This window comes from Tyto alba, unplaced genomic scaffold (genome assembly GCF_018691265.1).
Source record: "Tyto alba isolate M040663 unplaced genomic scaffold, T.alba_DEE_v4.0 Super-Scaffold_13, whole genome shotgun sequence".
Classification (NCBI taxonomy): Eukaryota; Metazoa; Chordata; class Aves; order Strigiformes; family Tytonidae; genus Tyto; species Tyto alba.
In genome coordinates this window covers 6495249-6513448 of record NW_024881275.1, presented here as the reverse complement: position 1 = coordinate 6513448, position 18200 = coordinate 6495249, and the positions used below count along the sequence as shown (strand labels likewise).

At 36.9% G+C, this 18200-nt stretch overlaps 1 protein-coding gene across 2 annotated transcripts in view; it reads right to left on the bottom strand.

Moving 5' to 3' along the window:
- The window catches only part of EDIL3 (EGF like repeats and discoidin domains 3), a 257479-nt gene that overhangs the window by 49052 nt on the left and 190227 nt on the right, over nucleotides 1-18200 (bottom strand). For both annotated transcript variants that reach the window (XM_042787791.1, XM_042787792.1), the window contains 3 exons: nucleotides 9881-10036; nucleotides 8632-8776; nucleotides 2695-2879 (listed from right to left, as the gene is read on the bottom strand). In XM_042787791.1, coding sequence (XP_042643725.1) covers nucleotides 2695-2879; nucleotides 8632-8776; nucleotides 9881-10036 — 486 coding nt within the window. The remainder of the gene's footprint in view (nucleotides 1-2694; nucleotides 2880-8631; nucleotides 8777-9880; nucleotides 10037-18200) is intronic.

The window sequence follows — 18200 nt, the reverse complement described above, 5'->3', positions numbered from 1 at the left end:
TTACTTTTCCTCCACATCACAAAATCTTTCTTCCATTGCTAATGATGGTGTTTGGTCTAAAAGAGTGTTGTGTGGGGAACCTGGAGTTTGTGAGTGAGTAGAGTCTAGGTCACAACAGATTTTCAACAATTGCAGTGCCAATGAGATGAGTATTCTTCTTGAACCTGAAAATGCACAGTCTGTGTCTGGAGCCACATAATACTTCACATTTCTGCCTCTAGAGCAAAATTATGGATGTAGCAATCCAGAACACTTTAAAACAAGGAGCATACTTGTTAATGGTTGCATTTTTAAATACACAGAAGATTCAGAACTTTCCCTTTTGAGAGAAAACCGAGTAAAATAATCCCAGCTCATGGCAGAGAAGAATTTATCTCTAGATTTCACGCAAAATTGCTGTGAAGTGCCCATGAGTGTGTAAATACACGATGCAAACACCACCTTTCAGCAACCATTATCACAGCAGGCACTCTGAGGTGTATGTCAGTACAAAAGCTTTTAAACAGAGGAACAGTTGATAGCAATGGCATTTGGGTAATGATCCCCCAAAATCTAAGTCAGACCAGATCTGTTCAAGTCATCCACAATACCACAACAATAATTTTAAAAGGAATTCAGTAAGCTTTTACTCATTTTTATAGGCTTTCTATTAAAAAATATAAAATATAAACAAAATAAGGAATATGGAGAAAATTCAAAAGGCATGGAAAGCTAACACTGTGAAATATCATATTTGTAGGCCAGCTACTTTAGAAAAATCCAGAAATCTGTGTCTTTAAGCTGTTTTAGGATATCATGGAATCGCTATTGGGATCATTCCTTATAATGTGTAATTGCTGAAGGAAAAGGGCATACGGATAAGTTTACTTTCACACACTTTTTCTTACAAATATGTGCTCACTAAACTCTATGAAAACAGCATGACAATAAAACTGCAGTAAGTGTGTTAAAAGGTTACAATACAATGCTCAGTGTTTTAAGGGAAAAACAGAACTACCAGCAAAAAAAATAACAATGAATGGACATATATAAATGGTAGGCAAGTTTTTCTTGGAGAATCATTACCTAGACTTGAAGCATTTGAGCCCATCTCTGCTCATGGGCTGAATGCAGAATAATCAGCGTACAGTCCAGCTTAAGCACTGAAAGGACAGTTTTAATTGTTTTAATGTTTCCTGTTTTTTTGTTTTTTTTGTTTTTTTTTTTTTTTTCCAAATAAGAAATGTTACTATACTGTTTTTGAGAAATATCGTAACTATAATGACTTTTAGGAAAGGGTAAACTGGACATATCCCTGTGAAGTTACTGAACTCATATCATAGCCATATGACAAATTAACTAAAAGATGAATATTTCCTCACAACTTTCTTTTTGACCAGATAAAAAAAAAAAAAAGTACTCCTGGTACTTCAAGGACTTGCAGAGACTGTGCACATGATCAGATAAAATTTGCAGGCTCAGGTAAGTTCAAATATAGAAGGACTCACAACAGAAGATTTTAGAATATAAGAATTAACTCTTCAGCCCCTTGCCATCTGTAATTAAATAAAAATTCATTGTCACTCACTGGAGGACTACACACTATGGGATATTTCTGTGGAGTCTCTGCACACCCTTGGTTTCCTGGTGTCACTGGTGGTGCTAAATATGATACAACTTCCTCTCTCTTATGTGGAGAAACATTTTCATCTGTTTCTCCTCCATAAAACAGAGCAATAAAATTTTCTTCCTCTCCAGTTACTAACTTCTTTTTCAACAAACTGCTCTAAAATATTTTCAGAAAATTTCAGGATCTTCAGTTATTCAAAAGTTAAATAGGCAAGGCAAGTGCTCCTTTATGTACCTGTGTAAACCTGGAGAAAAGATAGTAATCATATTGCTAAATTGCTTAGCAACTGTAGGTAAAAAAGCTAATATGCCATAATTTATATGTGAACAGATCACAGGGGGTTAGTAGCCACATCTAGTGCTATTGAGGCTTCCCACTGAGAACTGCACTGCAAACTGGCAGCTGACTCAAAACACTGCTATTTTCAACAGTTCAAAAAATGTAAATGTGTCAGCTACTGGTCGAATAGGCTTCCATACCAGTGATTTATTGCAATCTTTCACATTAGCGTACTACTGACTTTTATAAATCACTCCCAGGCTGAAAACAACTGCTGTGCACAGCTTTATAATGATTTTATGTGCTGAATCAGTCTTGCTAGATTCAGAACGATGTCAGAAGGTAATTTTGAGCAGTTTCAAATAGACAAAGATAATTTCTAATGAGCCAGATTTGCTAACGTGCATAAAGCTGAAGTAAATATGCTTTTCCAGGGAGCTGTGGAAGGACAGAATCAGGGAGAAAAAAAAATCAATTCTCTCAACAAAAGAGGAGAAGCCACTGAAACAGACCTGCAACTCCTATTTGTGTCCATTAACAAAGGAAAATTCATGGCTGCTTGTAAGCCATGCAAACTTGTAAGGTTTGTCTAGTTGAGGTGAACGTTTCCCTGAGTGGGGTTTGCTGCAACTGAGGTACCAAAGACATGAAGATATGATTTCATAGCTTCATCATCTACATGTAGCAGAGTTAGGATGGTTACTCTTAGAAACTGAAGAATATGAATATAATCATAAACCTGTCAATTGTACCCATACTTGAAACACAAAGAAGACAAACATTTGGGAAAATGTACGTGAAACTACCTGCAACCACTGTGACTGGTCATTGTGGCCAGAGGTCCAGGCATTAACTTTGCCTTGTTTGTCCAGACGGGCTTTCCTGGGCTCCCAAGTGAACATGTCCATGTTGAGTGTACGGAAAACACTGGAGGCAGTAATTTGGTAGTCCTGTATATGTCCTGATTTCATCCCCAGGGGTTCAGAGCAACCTGGAACAGCAAAATAAGATCTGTGACACTACTTACTTATCTCTGTAAGTGGTTTAGGTTTCCTGTTATGGAAAAGAAAACTAGCAATTCTTGAAGAAAAGTCTTTAATCAAGATTGCTGTTGGAGGAACTACAAACAAACAAATGAAAAATAGCCAATCCACAGCACTTTGTTTCAATGCTACCTTGGAAGAATCAAAAACAAGATAGAGAATTCAATGTATTTTATCCTAGCATACATTTATGATGTCAAACAAGCAGAAAAGATGACTTTCATTTATTCTTATCTTGGTTTTATTTTCCTGTCCAGCAGCTTGCTAATGTTTTCCATATTCAGCTGCATTTTCTCATGCTTTTATGCCATGTCACATCAGCCATGATTTAGCTTAGTGAGGAAACGTTAATTTTTCTTAAAGCTACTGCTGAAGTAAAATGTTAACAAGCACTGAGGTCCTCTACACTTTTGAATTACTTGACATCTAGCCAAAAACTTAGAAAACCTCAACACCCACTGACAGGCTGGAAGACTACAAAAAAACAATTGTGTAGGAGGGAGAATAGTAGGAGATAATAGCTTAGGAGAAATTGAGAGTTAATGGCTTATTTGTTTAAACCAGGGTCCCACATTAAGTTACTCTGATTGTAGCAAAAGGTGGATCTTGGGCTCCTCTTTTCTCTGTTGCGTGTCTGTGAAAAAAACCCTAAAATTAGTAAGTGACTCTATGTTTCTCTGCCTTGTTGTTGTACACTGGGAACACGGAAGGTATATCTGGACCCAGAAGAGGGAATAAGCAAGCTGACAACAGGAGAGACACCCTTTAATAGCAGCACTGTAACAACAGTAGTGGAAGTCAAGAGAGGCAGATGATATGAGTGGTTTTAAGATTTAAAGAAATAAGGAAAAGAAAGGCAAGTCAAGTGGCCGATAGCAAGAGGTCTCCTAAGAGGTCAGGACAGGTGGATGTATGGTTGGGTGAAGTCATATTTGACAGCTGAGGAAAAGGTGAAAGATGGAAATGAGAACACAAAAAGAAGCAATTTTCTCACTTCCTTCCTGTCCCAGCTGTCAAAAACCTACATATGTGCAGTTCTAAAGTTTTCACTTCACAAATTCAGGGATTCTACTCAGTTCAGTAGCTGGCTTGACTCAGTTAAATTGCCAATAGTATTTTAACATAGTCTTAACTCATTGAGTGAGTGTGCGCTCGGGATCTTGCACACCTGGCTTTGCGAGGAGTGCATCATCACTGCGAATGCACAGAACCTTGACTTTACGTATCACTGGGAAGACAGAGGTTTTCCACCTGACACTCACATCCCATGCTGCTGAGCTGGTTCCTATCAGGTAATCATTTGCTGAGTCACCAGCTGTGTTTCTTGAAGCATACATCCAAGCTGTGAAGGCTTTCCTGCTGGGACCATGACCCTACTCATCTGGTGTTTCCTGATAGAGCCAGAGCACTGTGTGACTGCTTAAAACACCTTAGAAGTTTTTTTGTTTTGTTTTGTTTTGTTTTGTTTTGTTTTGTTTTGTTTTGTTTTTCACTTTATCTGAGCTAGACATCAACCTGGTTCTCTTTTTTTTTGAAAGTTGATTTCCTCCACAGTATGTTTACCCAGATTTAAAGACCTGATTCTTTTTTAGTTTCTTTGATATTATTAGCAAAAACCTTTTGGTCACATTCTACTTTCTGTTTCTTCTGTAGGTTTAACACACAGAATTAAGTGGAATTATTAGGGATTCAAATCCGGAAGGTAAGATCAGGCCCTTTGTGAGGAATCTAACAGCAGAAACAAATTCATATTACCAGGGAATAATAAATAAATAAATAAATAAATAAATAAATAAATAAATAATAACAACAACAACAACAACAACAACAACAACAACAACAACAACAACAACAACAACAACAACAACAACAACAACAATAATAATAATAATAATAATAATAATAATAATAATAATAATAATAATAATACTCTTTAATGTAGTAACTACTGTATTTAAATTTTAAAATACTGACATGTTTCAGTGTCAGTTAAAAAATAAACAGAAAACAGAGTTAAATTTTGAAAAAATCCAATCTTTCAGAACCGATTCTCAATGTACAAATGGAAATTGCATAGCCTTGTCTGTAGAATGTAATACCTAGTTCAAAACAACAACAAAACCATTTGCCTGGGAGTAGGAGGGAGCAATTAATAGCACAAATGAGAGAGAGTAATCAGTTTCTTTAGGGAAGGACTTTGCTTATTATTCAATTCTGAAGTATCACTACAGGATCACAAGTGTTGTCAGCAGAAATGTTTTATCTGAGGAATCTGAAGGAGCTTCCTGACACAAAAACATGGGTTGTCAAAACTGTTTGTCGGTGCTGGCCCAATCCGTCAAAAATAGTATTATTATTGATTTATGAAACAATGGATGTTTCTGCTTGTGTGTCTGTGCATGCGTGCATGCATTAATGAGATTTTACACTTGTCTTCCTTCTCCACTGCCCCAAAGGGAGGAGAAGACAGTTAAAGGTAATGGGAGAAGGTAAGAAGAGCAGTGATAATGGAAGAGATGAACATGATGCACACAGGTGGCAGAACAATGTCTTAGTGCTGCATCACAGAGAGCAACAGCAGACCCAGTCGCTTCCCAGCTCCCGTGGTACCCTGCTGCGGTAACAGAAGACAGTAACTGATTATTTTGATAGGTGAGCTATAACTTAAGAGAGCAAAGGACAGAATCACCAATTAGTATGAAACTTTGTGTCTGTAGATAGTCATCCCTCATAGAACTATATTTATAATAATGCTCATGACTCCCCGCAACATCTCTTCACTGCAGTCTATCTTCTTTAAATTTGCTTTGCAATGATGCTGTGAAAGGATTCAATCTCCTTTCCCATTTTTACAACCTGTTAGGTTTAGTGAGAGCTGATAGACATACTTACAGCAATGCTCAGTGGAGCATCTTAGGTCAAAATATTTGAGATGCTTTGAATATCATCATCTGTGATAAAAGATATCTGAAAACTCTGTATGTTTAAGCCTATCTGGGTATAAGTTTGTAGTTATTTCTTATCTGGTCTAGCTCAATGAAACAGGAGCAGTGAAATAATGAGGATGAGTGTGGATTAGCATCTGCAAATTGAAAGAATCCACATGAAGGTTATTCTTTGTTGACTCTGCTGAGGGCACAATATTTTACTCTTCAGTCTGTGTCCCCTACCATGCCCATCTACCTCTTCTTTCAAGAAAGATCAAACCCTAAAAGGAAATATTAAATATCCAATGCAGTGGAGGCAAACCCACAAACAGATTTTCATGCAAAGGTCTACATGCATCTTGTCTTGCGCCAGGATTCACACAGTATTGGCAAAACCAGCATAGGTCAATTATTTGAGGGAAAAGGTTGCTTTGTTTTGATCAATACTGTAATATTTTTATTTTCTGAAAATCAAGAGATTTAAAAAATATTCTTCCTATTAATGAACAGAGCATTCCTTTCCAGATTATATAGTGCTGAAAACGAACAAAGGGAAGAGAACGTATTAAATGAAGATGTTACAAAGTCTGATTGTGTGTGGGTTTGCATGAGTGGTATCTATAGGTACCATTAAGATAGAGAAAGTTACCAGAGAATGATGTGCCAGAAAGAGGAAAATTACTTGCTCAGAAGATGCTATGAGTCTGACATGGGTGGTTAAGTTCTAGGGTTGAGCATCCCTCTGCAAGTACTGACAAACTCAGAAAACCAAGAATTTCCTGAGCTGGTACACAGCCACCAACTTACAAGAACATCAACAATATATGACATGGACTGCATGCAAGAAGGCAGATGTTTTGAATATGTGAGTGAATGGCATGGGTAACTCACTGTGTTGTGTGAACAGTTACATGTTTTTAAAAACAAAAACTTGCTGCTACTATTAGTAACATCTTAATGAATAAAGGCATTCTAGTAAACAGTAGCTGTGATCTGTTTCTCCCCCTACATCAATATTCCATGAAGGGAAGGGAATTTACAACACAGGGATGTGCAAAACACAAGTAAGGCAAGAACATAAGGCCATGAAATTAATTCCCAATTTATTGATGGACAACTCCAAAAATATTGATCATGTTTTTCAGTAAGATCTGACCATTGGTCCTGGTACATAAAGCTATTTATGAGCCTGGAGCAGATTATATTGGACATTTTGCTGAAGTTTGTCCTAAGAAAAAATTAGTTTTTATGATGATCTGGTGCTGTGACACAGTCTCCCTCCCTTCTACAGTGACTCTCTTCTCTAGCACCAGGACTTGTTAAAGAAGCCAGAGCACTCAAAGTGTTTTGATGCCTAAGACACACTGCTTGGAATTAGAGTGAGTGAGTTTGTTGTTATGTATAATTATACTATTCTTTCAGTAAGACGGAAATTATTCTGCTGAGCCTTGGCTGCCTGCAGTTTTAAGAAATTATGACCTTGAAACTGTTAGGAGACCACTGAAATGAATTCACTTCAGTAGCTTTCACAGTTCTTTGAGCAAAACAATTCCTGGTCATTCTGGCAAGGACTTACTCTAAATTGTGGTTCCAGAAATGGAAGACATAAAGAAAAAGAAATCTAATAGACTAAAGCAGCTAGACAGAATTTTCTATTTACTCTCAAACCTATCTATATTGGAAAAGGGCTACAGTGAGATTAATGCATTAACTTTTCATTTCTGAATCTGGTTTTGATGTCACTGGAGGACTGAGAATTATTTAACTCCAGCTGTTTTGATATAGCATTCGTGAACTGAATGACTATTGTTTGTACAGTAAGCAGACAGCCACATAAAAATCATTCTTAAATTAATTCAGTGGAGCACTCCCACTGGCAAAAGGTTGATCTCTTGAAAAAGATAAAAAATTTACATGCTTTACTGAATTTGTACGGGAACATGGTTCTTGCAGAGAGTGGATAGAGGTCAGGCTTTACATTTACGAGTTATAACTTCTGCTACTAGAAACCTTAAGAGGTTTTATATTGTTCCACTTGTTCATTTACTTTTTGCTATGAGATGCAATCCCTGGTTCTGCTAGAAAACCACAAAACAAATCTAACCTGAAATCTTGACTAAAACAGTCCAGAAAAATATATCTTACTGCACTTTGAGTGGTCCTCAATGGCAGCTGAAGCACCCTTGTCCCTCTGAGGATGTCACACAGCACATCAGCATGGTGACCCAACAGCCTCGAGAAATTACTCAAATGATCTTCGATGCCTGCTTCTGCTGTGACTGTGCTGTACAGCACTTCACAAACAGTTCTCAGAAACTGTTCCCAGAGCTTAGTTAGGCTGTGCTGGCTGTAACTGTGGGTTAGAGACTCTCTGTCTCATGGTCTGCTTAGTATGTAACATAACTTGTGCTGATAGCTGTTGATACTTATTAAAACTGCTATAAATGACCTTTTCCAGATTGCACATAATTGGAGGCCAGTGTGCACAAAAAAATTCACTAAGTGTTATTAGGTCGCTGCCGCATTACCTTACTACTATTACTGCCCTACTGCAAGCAACTATTGTCACTTACATCATTTAAGTAAGTGTTGCTGCTTATGTATGTATGTTTATATAATGTACGTAAAAAGAGGTAAGTAACTGAGTCTGGATAAACTCAGGACTGCCAAATGCATTTCATGAGGAATAAACTGCACATGGTTCAGACCTCAGGCACAAAAATGTGCTGCTTTATGTCTGACTCCTGAGGGGCAGCAACTGCAGAAAACCCACCTGACAGTTCACAGCCAAGCAGTTCCATTCTCAGCGTGCAGTGTCTTCTGCACACCTGAGGATACAGCCGTACGTACTGCGACTTAATGGGAGGGGTGAAGGAATTAGCGTACGGAGTGTTGTTGTCCACGTTTCCACGAAACACCTGTGATAAAATGACATATTCATAAAAATGTGCCAGGATGATTACCTGCTCTTCAGTTTATTTCCATATCTCAAAAATACCTGTGTTGTTCTTCTGATTGTCCCTACACTTTTTTCTGCAACCTTATCTCAAGTAAAGGCAGTTTTATCATTATCATCTCTAGCACCTGACATAAAAGTTTTTAAGCAAAACATACTGCCTTTGTCTTGCATCAGCATGCGTTTGCCACCTGTGCTGAATCAGGCCCTCGATCTTGTCACTCCTAGAAACTGAAGCTACTAATGCAACTAAATTAGGTCTTCTTTTCTAATTAGCGTATTAAATAGTCCCAATTCAATTTAGCCTGCAATTATTTACGCTGATTGACATATTTATTTTTTTCCCTCTACTTCAAGAACCTGATCTAACTCCCACTGAAGAGCACTGTAACACTCCCATTGATCGCATGGGGAGCTGAATTAAATCTATAAGCATTCTTCTATTCACTTTTCATGCTAACCAGATATGCTCGTACTTTGTTTTCCTCCCTCATTATATACCTCTTCACTCAGCATTTTAATTTCCTCATAGAGAAACTATATCTAATGTTGCAAAGTGCCTTAGTTCTATTTTAACTTACACAGTAAAGGGATTTTTGCTGCTTCATATGCACAACTCTATATAAAAAATGTGGCAACTATAAACTGTAAACACATACTTCCCACCGGATGATACTGTTTGTTCAGTAGAGAGATTTGCATTGATGAATGGGTTCTATGCTTCTAAGAGTTAACACTAATCTGCCAATGTACTAAACTAAATTCAAAACAGAGTAATGAGTAATTACTGGTAAACTAATTAAAATTAAAATCAGTTAAGTGTAATAAACAGGATTATTCTCGCTTTGGGACATAGTATTTATACAAACGTCAATTAAAGTATAAGAAATTCTTAACAGACAGAAAGTACAAATTTATTGATTTTTTTTTTTTTTTTCAGAAACAAATAATAACAAGGCAACCTATATCATACTGTCAGGCAATTATACTTATCTACTAGAGATACTTCATACTTCTGAAGGCAGCTAAACCATAACATGTTTTCATATAGAGATGACAATCTTACCATATCTTCATTTGTGCCTTTTACTTTGTACATTATCCATGACTTCCCATCATTACTGTATGCAATTTTGTAAGATTTTACATATTCTGGACTTCCAATCCTCTTGGCACCTTGAGTTATAACTCCAGTGACTCTCATCTTCTTCTGCAGGTTTATCTGAAATAACAGTACAATGTTATCACTAACCATCTGAGACATGATTCTGATTATAGATTCCTTTGTTTTCTTTTTTTAAATGACAGAAAGAAAAAACCAAGTATCTGTAACACTTAGTTACTTTACACTTGCATTAATTCTTTTTAGCTTTCATTCATTTCATGTACATATGCACATAAATAAATGAAAAAGATTGAACCAAAATGCTTATGCTTATGTCTTCATGTGTACGTGTACACACCCACATACATATTACTGATATGCAGGTATTACTGGTGTATTAGTAAGATATAACATATTATTGGTGTATAGGATTACTACTCTTACTACTATTTCCTTACTAAAAGGAAAATGCAACAGTGTGATTGTTTACCAAAGGCTGAATCTTCTGTTCCATTAGAAGCTGATTTGCAATCCCATACCAAAGAGCCTAAATTAACTTCAGGTTAAATTTCTTCATGGAAGTAAAAATGCATGGATGTTCCATAAAGCAAACAAATAAACCTTTCCTTGATTCTCACTGAAAATTCATATATCTAAAGTTAATGTTTGAAATGATAATCCCAGAACAGTCAATAGCAAAACATCAATGGCGATCAATGGCTATGAACATTCCCTCTGTACTTGTCTGAGTTGACCTCAACACCTTGAAGTACAAAATGAAGACGTACAGAGATTTCAGCAATAACCAGACAATCTTAATTTTGCCACCCGTGCTGAATCAGGCCCTCTATCTTGTCACTTAATTTTGCCTTCTTCACCTGTGCTATGGGAAAGCCAACTATATTCTCACAAAGTTCAGAATGTGATATTCAAACGAAACAATGCTGGCATTGTCACTGTTGTCCCTGCAACAAAGTCAATCATGAAGCAATCTGTGACAACTGCACGCCCACCGTCTCGCTGGTAGGCAGCTGAAGCCTGTAACTTTTGCACCAAATGAAACTTAACAAAGAGCTGTCATACTATGAGAACTGTGTGAAGGCACAGACAGATGTGTGATAAAAGCAGACAAATGGAAATACTAGAGAGTAAGCAACAGGGACAATGTAAATAATACATTATAGTACATTAGCACTTGCCTCCTTCAAATGAATCTTATCTCTGCTCCCCAGTTAGTGGAGCTGACCTGGTGCAATCCCTGCTATTTGGGATAGCTGCCCCAGTACAAGAATATGGGGAGTCAGAGACAGATCAGGTATATTCTGTCCAAATACTTTAATCCCTTTATTCTTTACAGTGGGGTCTCAAGAGTTTCTCTCACTTGGTAATGTAATCTAGCCTCTGTTAAGGACGTAAGGCGGTCAAACTTCAGTGCTTCAATATCCTGCTGTGTACACAATGGGAAAGCAGAGAAAGACGGAATTTTACTGCTGTTTTTTTTGAGGAAGTCTAGCTATTTCTCCACTACTTATCTGAAATAGTTGGGCTTCTGATATTTTCCTTCTTGAGGCAAAAGATATTTCAGTGTAGTTTTACCATAGTTCTTTCTCTCTCTCAGAAATTAATAAACACTCATACAGTGGGTAGTTTTGAGGTTTAGACCCATTGAGAGAGGAAAAGTTGACTACAAAATAATAGATTTTTTACATGATCTTTCTCACATACACCTGGAAAACTCAGGAACATTTGAAATTGCAATGGGAAGAATGGACTCACAGAAGGAATTTAGACAGACATGAATTAGAAGAGATTCAGGTCTTGGTAAACCTTATTTTCCACATTCCAGGTCTTCCAGAGGAAAAAATAAACCACATATACTTGTAAGAGGACAGCTCCAGAAACTACTATCAGTCCCCTAACTACATTTAAAAATGTAGCTAACAGAATAGTAACCAGTCAGACATATAGGTTTCTGGAAGTCTCTTATGCAGATTTCACTCTTTAGATGGAATTTAAGAATGTTAATAAACAGGCAAGTAAAACAATTTTTCATATATTTACAAATTTGTTAATAATTAAATGAATGCTACCTATACAAGCAAATTAGAAAGCACAGTCAGACAGAAACCAGCCATTATTTGCCTTTTGCATATACTGACTAGTAGTATCTTCATATTTCACAGCTTGGGAAAAGGAAGATAAAATGCAACACAGTGTAAATTTTCTTTGATCCAGTTATGCATATACCTAAAATACTTTCAGCTCCATTCCTGATTTTTCATTTTCCAGATAATAATTGTGGGGAGGTTTTTTGGATGAGAAATCATTTGGAATTTTTTTAACCCGTTTAGTCACAAAGAATAGTTTCTAATGAAACCATGACTTTAACCACTGCATGTCATATTCCCACACAGCCTTCATCTATAAGGAACGACAAACCAACCACTGCACTTCAAGATGCAAAACAATGACAAAAAACTCAGCTAAAAGTAATCTGTCAAAGAGTTTAATACTACAGTTGAAACTCAAACTTGAAAAAAATAAAAGTCCTACTGAATGAAGGGAAGATTTGGTCAAATAATCATAAAGATGAAACAAAAATAATTTAATTTTTAAATACTCATTTAATATACATACTGTTTAACCTGTGTGCTTCAAGTTTCAGGAGGTAAAATCCTTGCTTTTTTTCTGCTATATTCCAGTCTGCTCTATACTCTTATCTGGATATCTGTATGCATAATCTGTACAATTTTTTTTTATTTCTCTGTTTTAACAGACAGAATCTTTCCTTTTAGAGGCTGTCTTGATCAGTATCCATAGTCTGAGTCACAAATTGAGCTTTGGCTTTCAGCAGTATTGAGCTTAATATAACAGGATATAAAACTAGGATACTGTGTTTTGCAATTAGGTTTACATATTCTGTCAACATTTGCAGGAAAATCCCAATGAAAGGGGGAAAAAACTACTTTCAAATCCCTGCATCTTGCTTACATACAAAATCCCCATGAGGCTAACATCATGCTTGTGGTAGCTCCTTTCAGTGAATTTGGATACACCAAGAATTAATTGGTCCTTTGTGCCTGGGTTCTTTTTACGTGTTTTAAATTTTTCATGTCAGACCTTAGCAAAACTCAAAATAACACAACTGTGAAATGACTCTAACAAAACAGGTGCTGAAATCTTTCTTACATAATGTGCTTCACTAGGAAGAAAAGTTCCCCACGTCAAGTGTGAACTAGCTCTTTCAGCATTAAAAGCATTTTCAAAGGTACTTTTCTGTGTCAGTTGTGAAGAAAAACAACTTAAGAAGCTCTGCCTTGTGGATTCAGATCTAGGACAAAATGTTATATATTCTAATTACATGGGTGACTGTGTTTAAAACAAAGAGGTGAAAGTCACCAGGATAAGAACAATAGTTTAACACATCTTCTTAAGAAAGGTAATAGCTTATTCAGTTATAAAAGACCCCTTATCATTACCTAGATTAACTGGAAAAATTCAAGGATGATAGAAGATCAATAGTATTTTGAGGGATTTACCCCAGTAATTTAGGTATTAATGCACGGTAAAGACCTTGTAAGGAGAAGATACTTGCACAGACATTTGAGGAAACTACTTACAGGAAAAAAAAAAAAAAAAAAAAAAAAGAAAAAAAGAAAAAGAGATTGATCAGTTCTAACAGCGTATTTAATTTTAAGATTATTTTCAGATTAATGGATTCAGGCTTGATACTCAGCCCCTGTCCATTGATCTGCATTCAGCTCTGGCTCAGAGGGGGATCCTGGGCCCAGCAACTTCCATGGGACCCAATTCACCCGGCACACATCAGGGATTTGGCTGTGATGTTCATGAGCAGATCTGAGGATGCCTGTTGCCCTACACCCTCATAGCATGAAGCACTTTGTGAAACTTGGGTACGGTGCTGTTTATCACCTATAGGTAATGGAATCTGCCTCAAACAAGTTTTGCGTTTTAGTGAGGAAGTTTTCTGGGGCTAGAATAAATGATGAACACTGAATCACTCAGGTAAAACTGCATGTAAAAGAAAGCCAGTAGCCTAACACCAACTCATTTAAATGTGATGCTACAAGGAATAGATTATGTCTACACAATATATGGCGGATGATACAAAGTCACTGTGCTAATATAGCAAAAAGCTCATCTAGAGCACAGGCATAGCAGTCGACTCAAGTTAACAGACAGTGCTGAGGGTCAAGGTACAATACCTCAGAGTCAGTGCTGTATACAAACTGTTGAAGGCTAAATTCATGTACTGCCAGTCACTCTGTGCCTTCTACACTATGTCATATAGCCAAAACTAAGTGAAAAGAAAAACACTTGAGGCATACTCCCTTGAGTGCGGTGTACGCCCAACAGTTGGGGAATAAAATCAACTCTACCAGTTTAAAAAGTTCCCAGAAGTCCTTGAAATTTCTTTTGACCTTGTTCCTTTCAACCACCACAATCATCCTGACTCAGCGATTAGACCACTTTTATCATCACAGCAGGTTATAGTCATGGCGTCCCTCTTTCAACAGGAGAGGAAAAGTAACCAGCATGCCACGTTTCCCACTCCCAGCACTGATTCTGTAGGAGTAATTATCTATTAAACAATTTCACTGGTGCTTTTGACTGCAATAACTCACACAAATCTGTTTTAGGATGCTAAATCATTCAGTTGTCTACACTGATGAAGACGTATCCAATGAGGATTTTACTGGAACTTGAAAAAATCCATATCAGAAAGGAAATAAAACAAATGAAAAAGTATTTGCCCCAGAGAAAGTGGCAATATGAGCAAGGTAATTTTACAAGTTCCTGTAGATTGTACAGTGCATCATTTTCAAAGGCAATTCAGAACCAGTCCCGCAAATCTCTGTGGTGTGTATGTGCAGCTTTACTTTTAGGTGTGAGTAAATGCAGGACCTTAAGACTGGAGGGAACTGCTTTATGCTTGTTTTTTACAAAATAAAGAACACAAATAACTTCCCAGCATGCTTAGCAAACCTTGGAATTGTAGAAAAAAGTCATAATATGTCAGTGTAACAGAAGAGCAGAGTTTAGGGAGAGCACCAGTGGAATAAGTTCATATTCCTGCCCAATTTGTGATCAAATACTAGTATATTCAGTGTGCAGAAGCTATGTACTTGACAGAAAAGATTTAAAAATCTGTTGCATCTGTCTCATCTACATTACTACATGCAGGAGAGGAGAAGAGTGATGAGAAGATTGAGTGACTTTAGGAAGATACCATATGTGAAGCTCCTGGTCAGAATATATAACCATATTCCCCTAATTTGTTATTGCACTATTAGCAATAACTCCACTAACATTTCATACAGACCAGGTTTGTCTGAAGTATACCTGAAGAGCAAGCTTCCCAGAAACGCTCAGAACAAAGCCTTTGCAAAGCATTAAGCCTTTGGGACTGTAAATGTAGTTCTACGTGAGCATTCATTCATAAACAGAAATGGAGTTTATAGAAAGCTATGGTGTTTACCTGCTTGAGTTATGAAATACAATAGAATTGCTATAAATAATTCTCCATCTTTTCTAGCGCAAAGTATATCTATTTTTACTAACACTTACTCATATAAAAATAGGGTTGAATAAGGGATCAAGGTTATACTGGAATTAAAAAATTTATTACAGCAAATCTTTCCTGATGATTTCATCAGTTTTTGAAGGATTGAAATTATTATTATTTTTTTTTGTAATAATTCTGATAAAGGTAGATAGAAAACACCCACAGAAACATTTTCTGATGAAAAATAGGAACACCTGCCAATGGAAATGTTTGTAATAAACTTGGGGAAGGAGTAACCTGACATGACTCCCTCAATACTGGGAAATTTAGTGACCCTGAAAGCTCCCTCCCATGTTTCCTTTTCCATCTTCAAGCACTAGAGGCCCACCTTGAATATGACTGAACATTGCTGTTTCACCCTGATGTCACATAAAGCACAAGGGGCTGCAGAGCAGGACACAGCATGTGATGAGGTGCAGGAAGGCCAGAGCAGGCCAGTTACTATTATCTTCCCTGTTGCAAAGCCCTGCCAGCACCTGGACGTAAGGTGCTCATATATCTTGCCTGACTGTGGCTTTTTGTTACTCTCCTAATCAGCACTGTCAGCAGAGCTTTTCCAGATTTAGTTGAGGACATTAATGCAGTCAGCATAGTAGCAGTGATATGTGTTTTAACTAGCCTCCAGATTAGGTAACACAGTGATTTATCCATCGTAACACTCCAGCTGGTGCTGCCATTCTGGAAGGAAGTTTATTACATGGAGAAAAGCCAACATGTTTTATCTTATAATTGTGATAGTCTAGGAGAACTAACACAGTCATTTGCTACAGGTCACTTTACAAATACTAATCCCTAATGTGATTGTGGGGTTGTATCTTGCAGACAAACCAACTAAATACTCAGTTATTTCTTATCCCAAAGCCTTTTTGTTTTGCTTACATGGATGCAGATCCAGCAAAGTCTCTTCACAACTTTACTATTAAATCCTCTGCAAACTCATCCTCCCAATACTGTTGTTCCCAGAGTGTGTTGCCAGTCTATCATACCTTATGGTAATAACAGCTTTCAGGTCTTCCCTGTACTCACATCTTAGCCCCAGCCAACCATCTAAAAACAGCTCATCACCTTTGCTATCTTCAATAAGACTATTTATATGCCTCAAGTCAGGCATGCTGAATCAGAGACACAAATTGGACCACTAATTTAACTTGCATTTCTGTGAAAAGATCAGAATATAAGTTAAATACTTGTATGGGAAATATAAATACAGGGATTGTTTGGCCCATGTAATGTTAATACAGAGGAGCATATGTTATCAGTATTACTAAAAAGCACACACTTCATTTGCCTTTTGTTGAGAACTTTCACTTTGTGCCTCAGAGAGTTTACATAATTAGACAGACTAAAAACTTGCTTGGTCTGTTTCTTCTTATTATTAAGTAATTATTTTAGTCCCTAAGGTAGTCGTTATGAATGTCATTAGCTGCATGATATGAATTATTCAAATACTGGCATGTTTAGACTGTTATCTCAAAAAGAGGTCCATAATCAATCTCATGTTGTTCAGAGGTTTGTAGCCCTGTAAAATTTCATCTCATTTACAAAGAATGGATTAAATGGGTATTAACTACCTACAATTTAAGGTTAGCTGAGAAACACTAAGGTCATTTATTGCTACTGTTAATACCTTCATATATTCTGAACTTGTGAAAACTCTTCCTGTCTTTGGCATGATAATATCTCCCAGAAAGGACTTCCCCAAAATGCCTAGAGTACTTCTTAAAGTATTGGTTAAAGAATGTGTAAATAAAAATGTCAAAGAAAATATCTGTATGTATTTCCACTTGTAAAATAGCTTTGATCAGTAGATTGTGGAGGTTAAAAGATAAGTTCATAAGGTCACAGAAACAAACATGCAATTTTATTTTAATCCTAAATGAAAACCCCCTTATTCAGGGAAAGGAAGTAAATTCAAAAGGTACAATATTAAATTCACCATAAAAATATACTTAGGGAAAATTCTTAATGTGCTCACATCAAATATCAGGCATGCTTCCTATTGCATTCTTTCCATTTCTTTTTAAGGCACTTTGGTAGATGCAGTCTGGTAAACACTCTAGTAGCAAATATGACCCTCGCTCAAGCCTAACAAGGACAAGTGGGAAGACTTCCCATTCTGACTTCAGTGGGCTTTGTCTAGGTCCTATGTATCTTCTCAAAACAAGAAATGTTAACTAAGAAGGAAATGTGCTAGAAAATGACAAGTCTGATGTCCAGATGAAGAAATTATCTTCATTAGTTTTGAATATTAAAGGTGAACCTGGAATCAAACTCATCCCTTGAACAATGGGAGCTAAAGCGAAAACTGAATAGCAGGGAACACACAGGAGATCAGACTTCCCTGGCACTGTGAGATCCCTGCTGGGGTTTTGTGATCATTGCAGATTCCCAGATTATTTTAACACACTGGGAGGCTACAGCTACTTCATTCCTCCACCAGAATAAACCCAGTAAGTGATAATAGTGCTATTAAATGGTGCACAAACAAGCCATGCAAAGAGTATTTCTTAACCACAGTTCGTTACCTTGTATTTCTTTTTATGCAGCTTATCTACATAAATTATCCTGACTACTACTGTAAAGGAAGGGTAAAAGTCCACCTGAAGACTGGTTCCACAGGACACGATTGCCATGGGCTGTGCAACGGACAGAATTTCTTTCCTATGTAATGCTGGCTACATCAGCCTTGGGAGA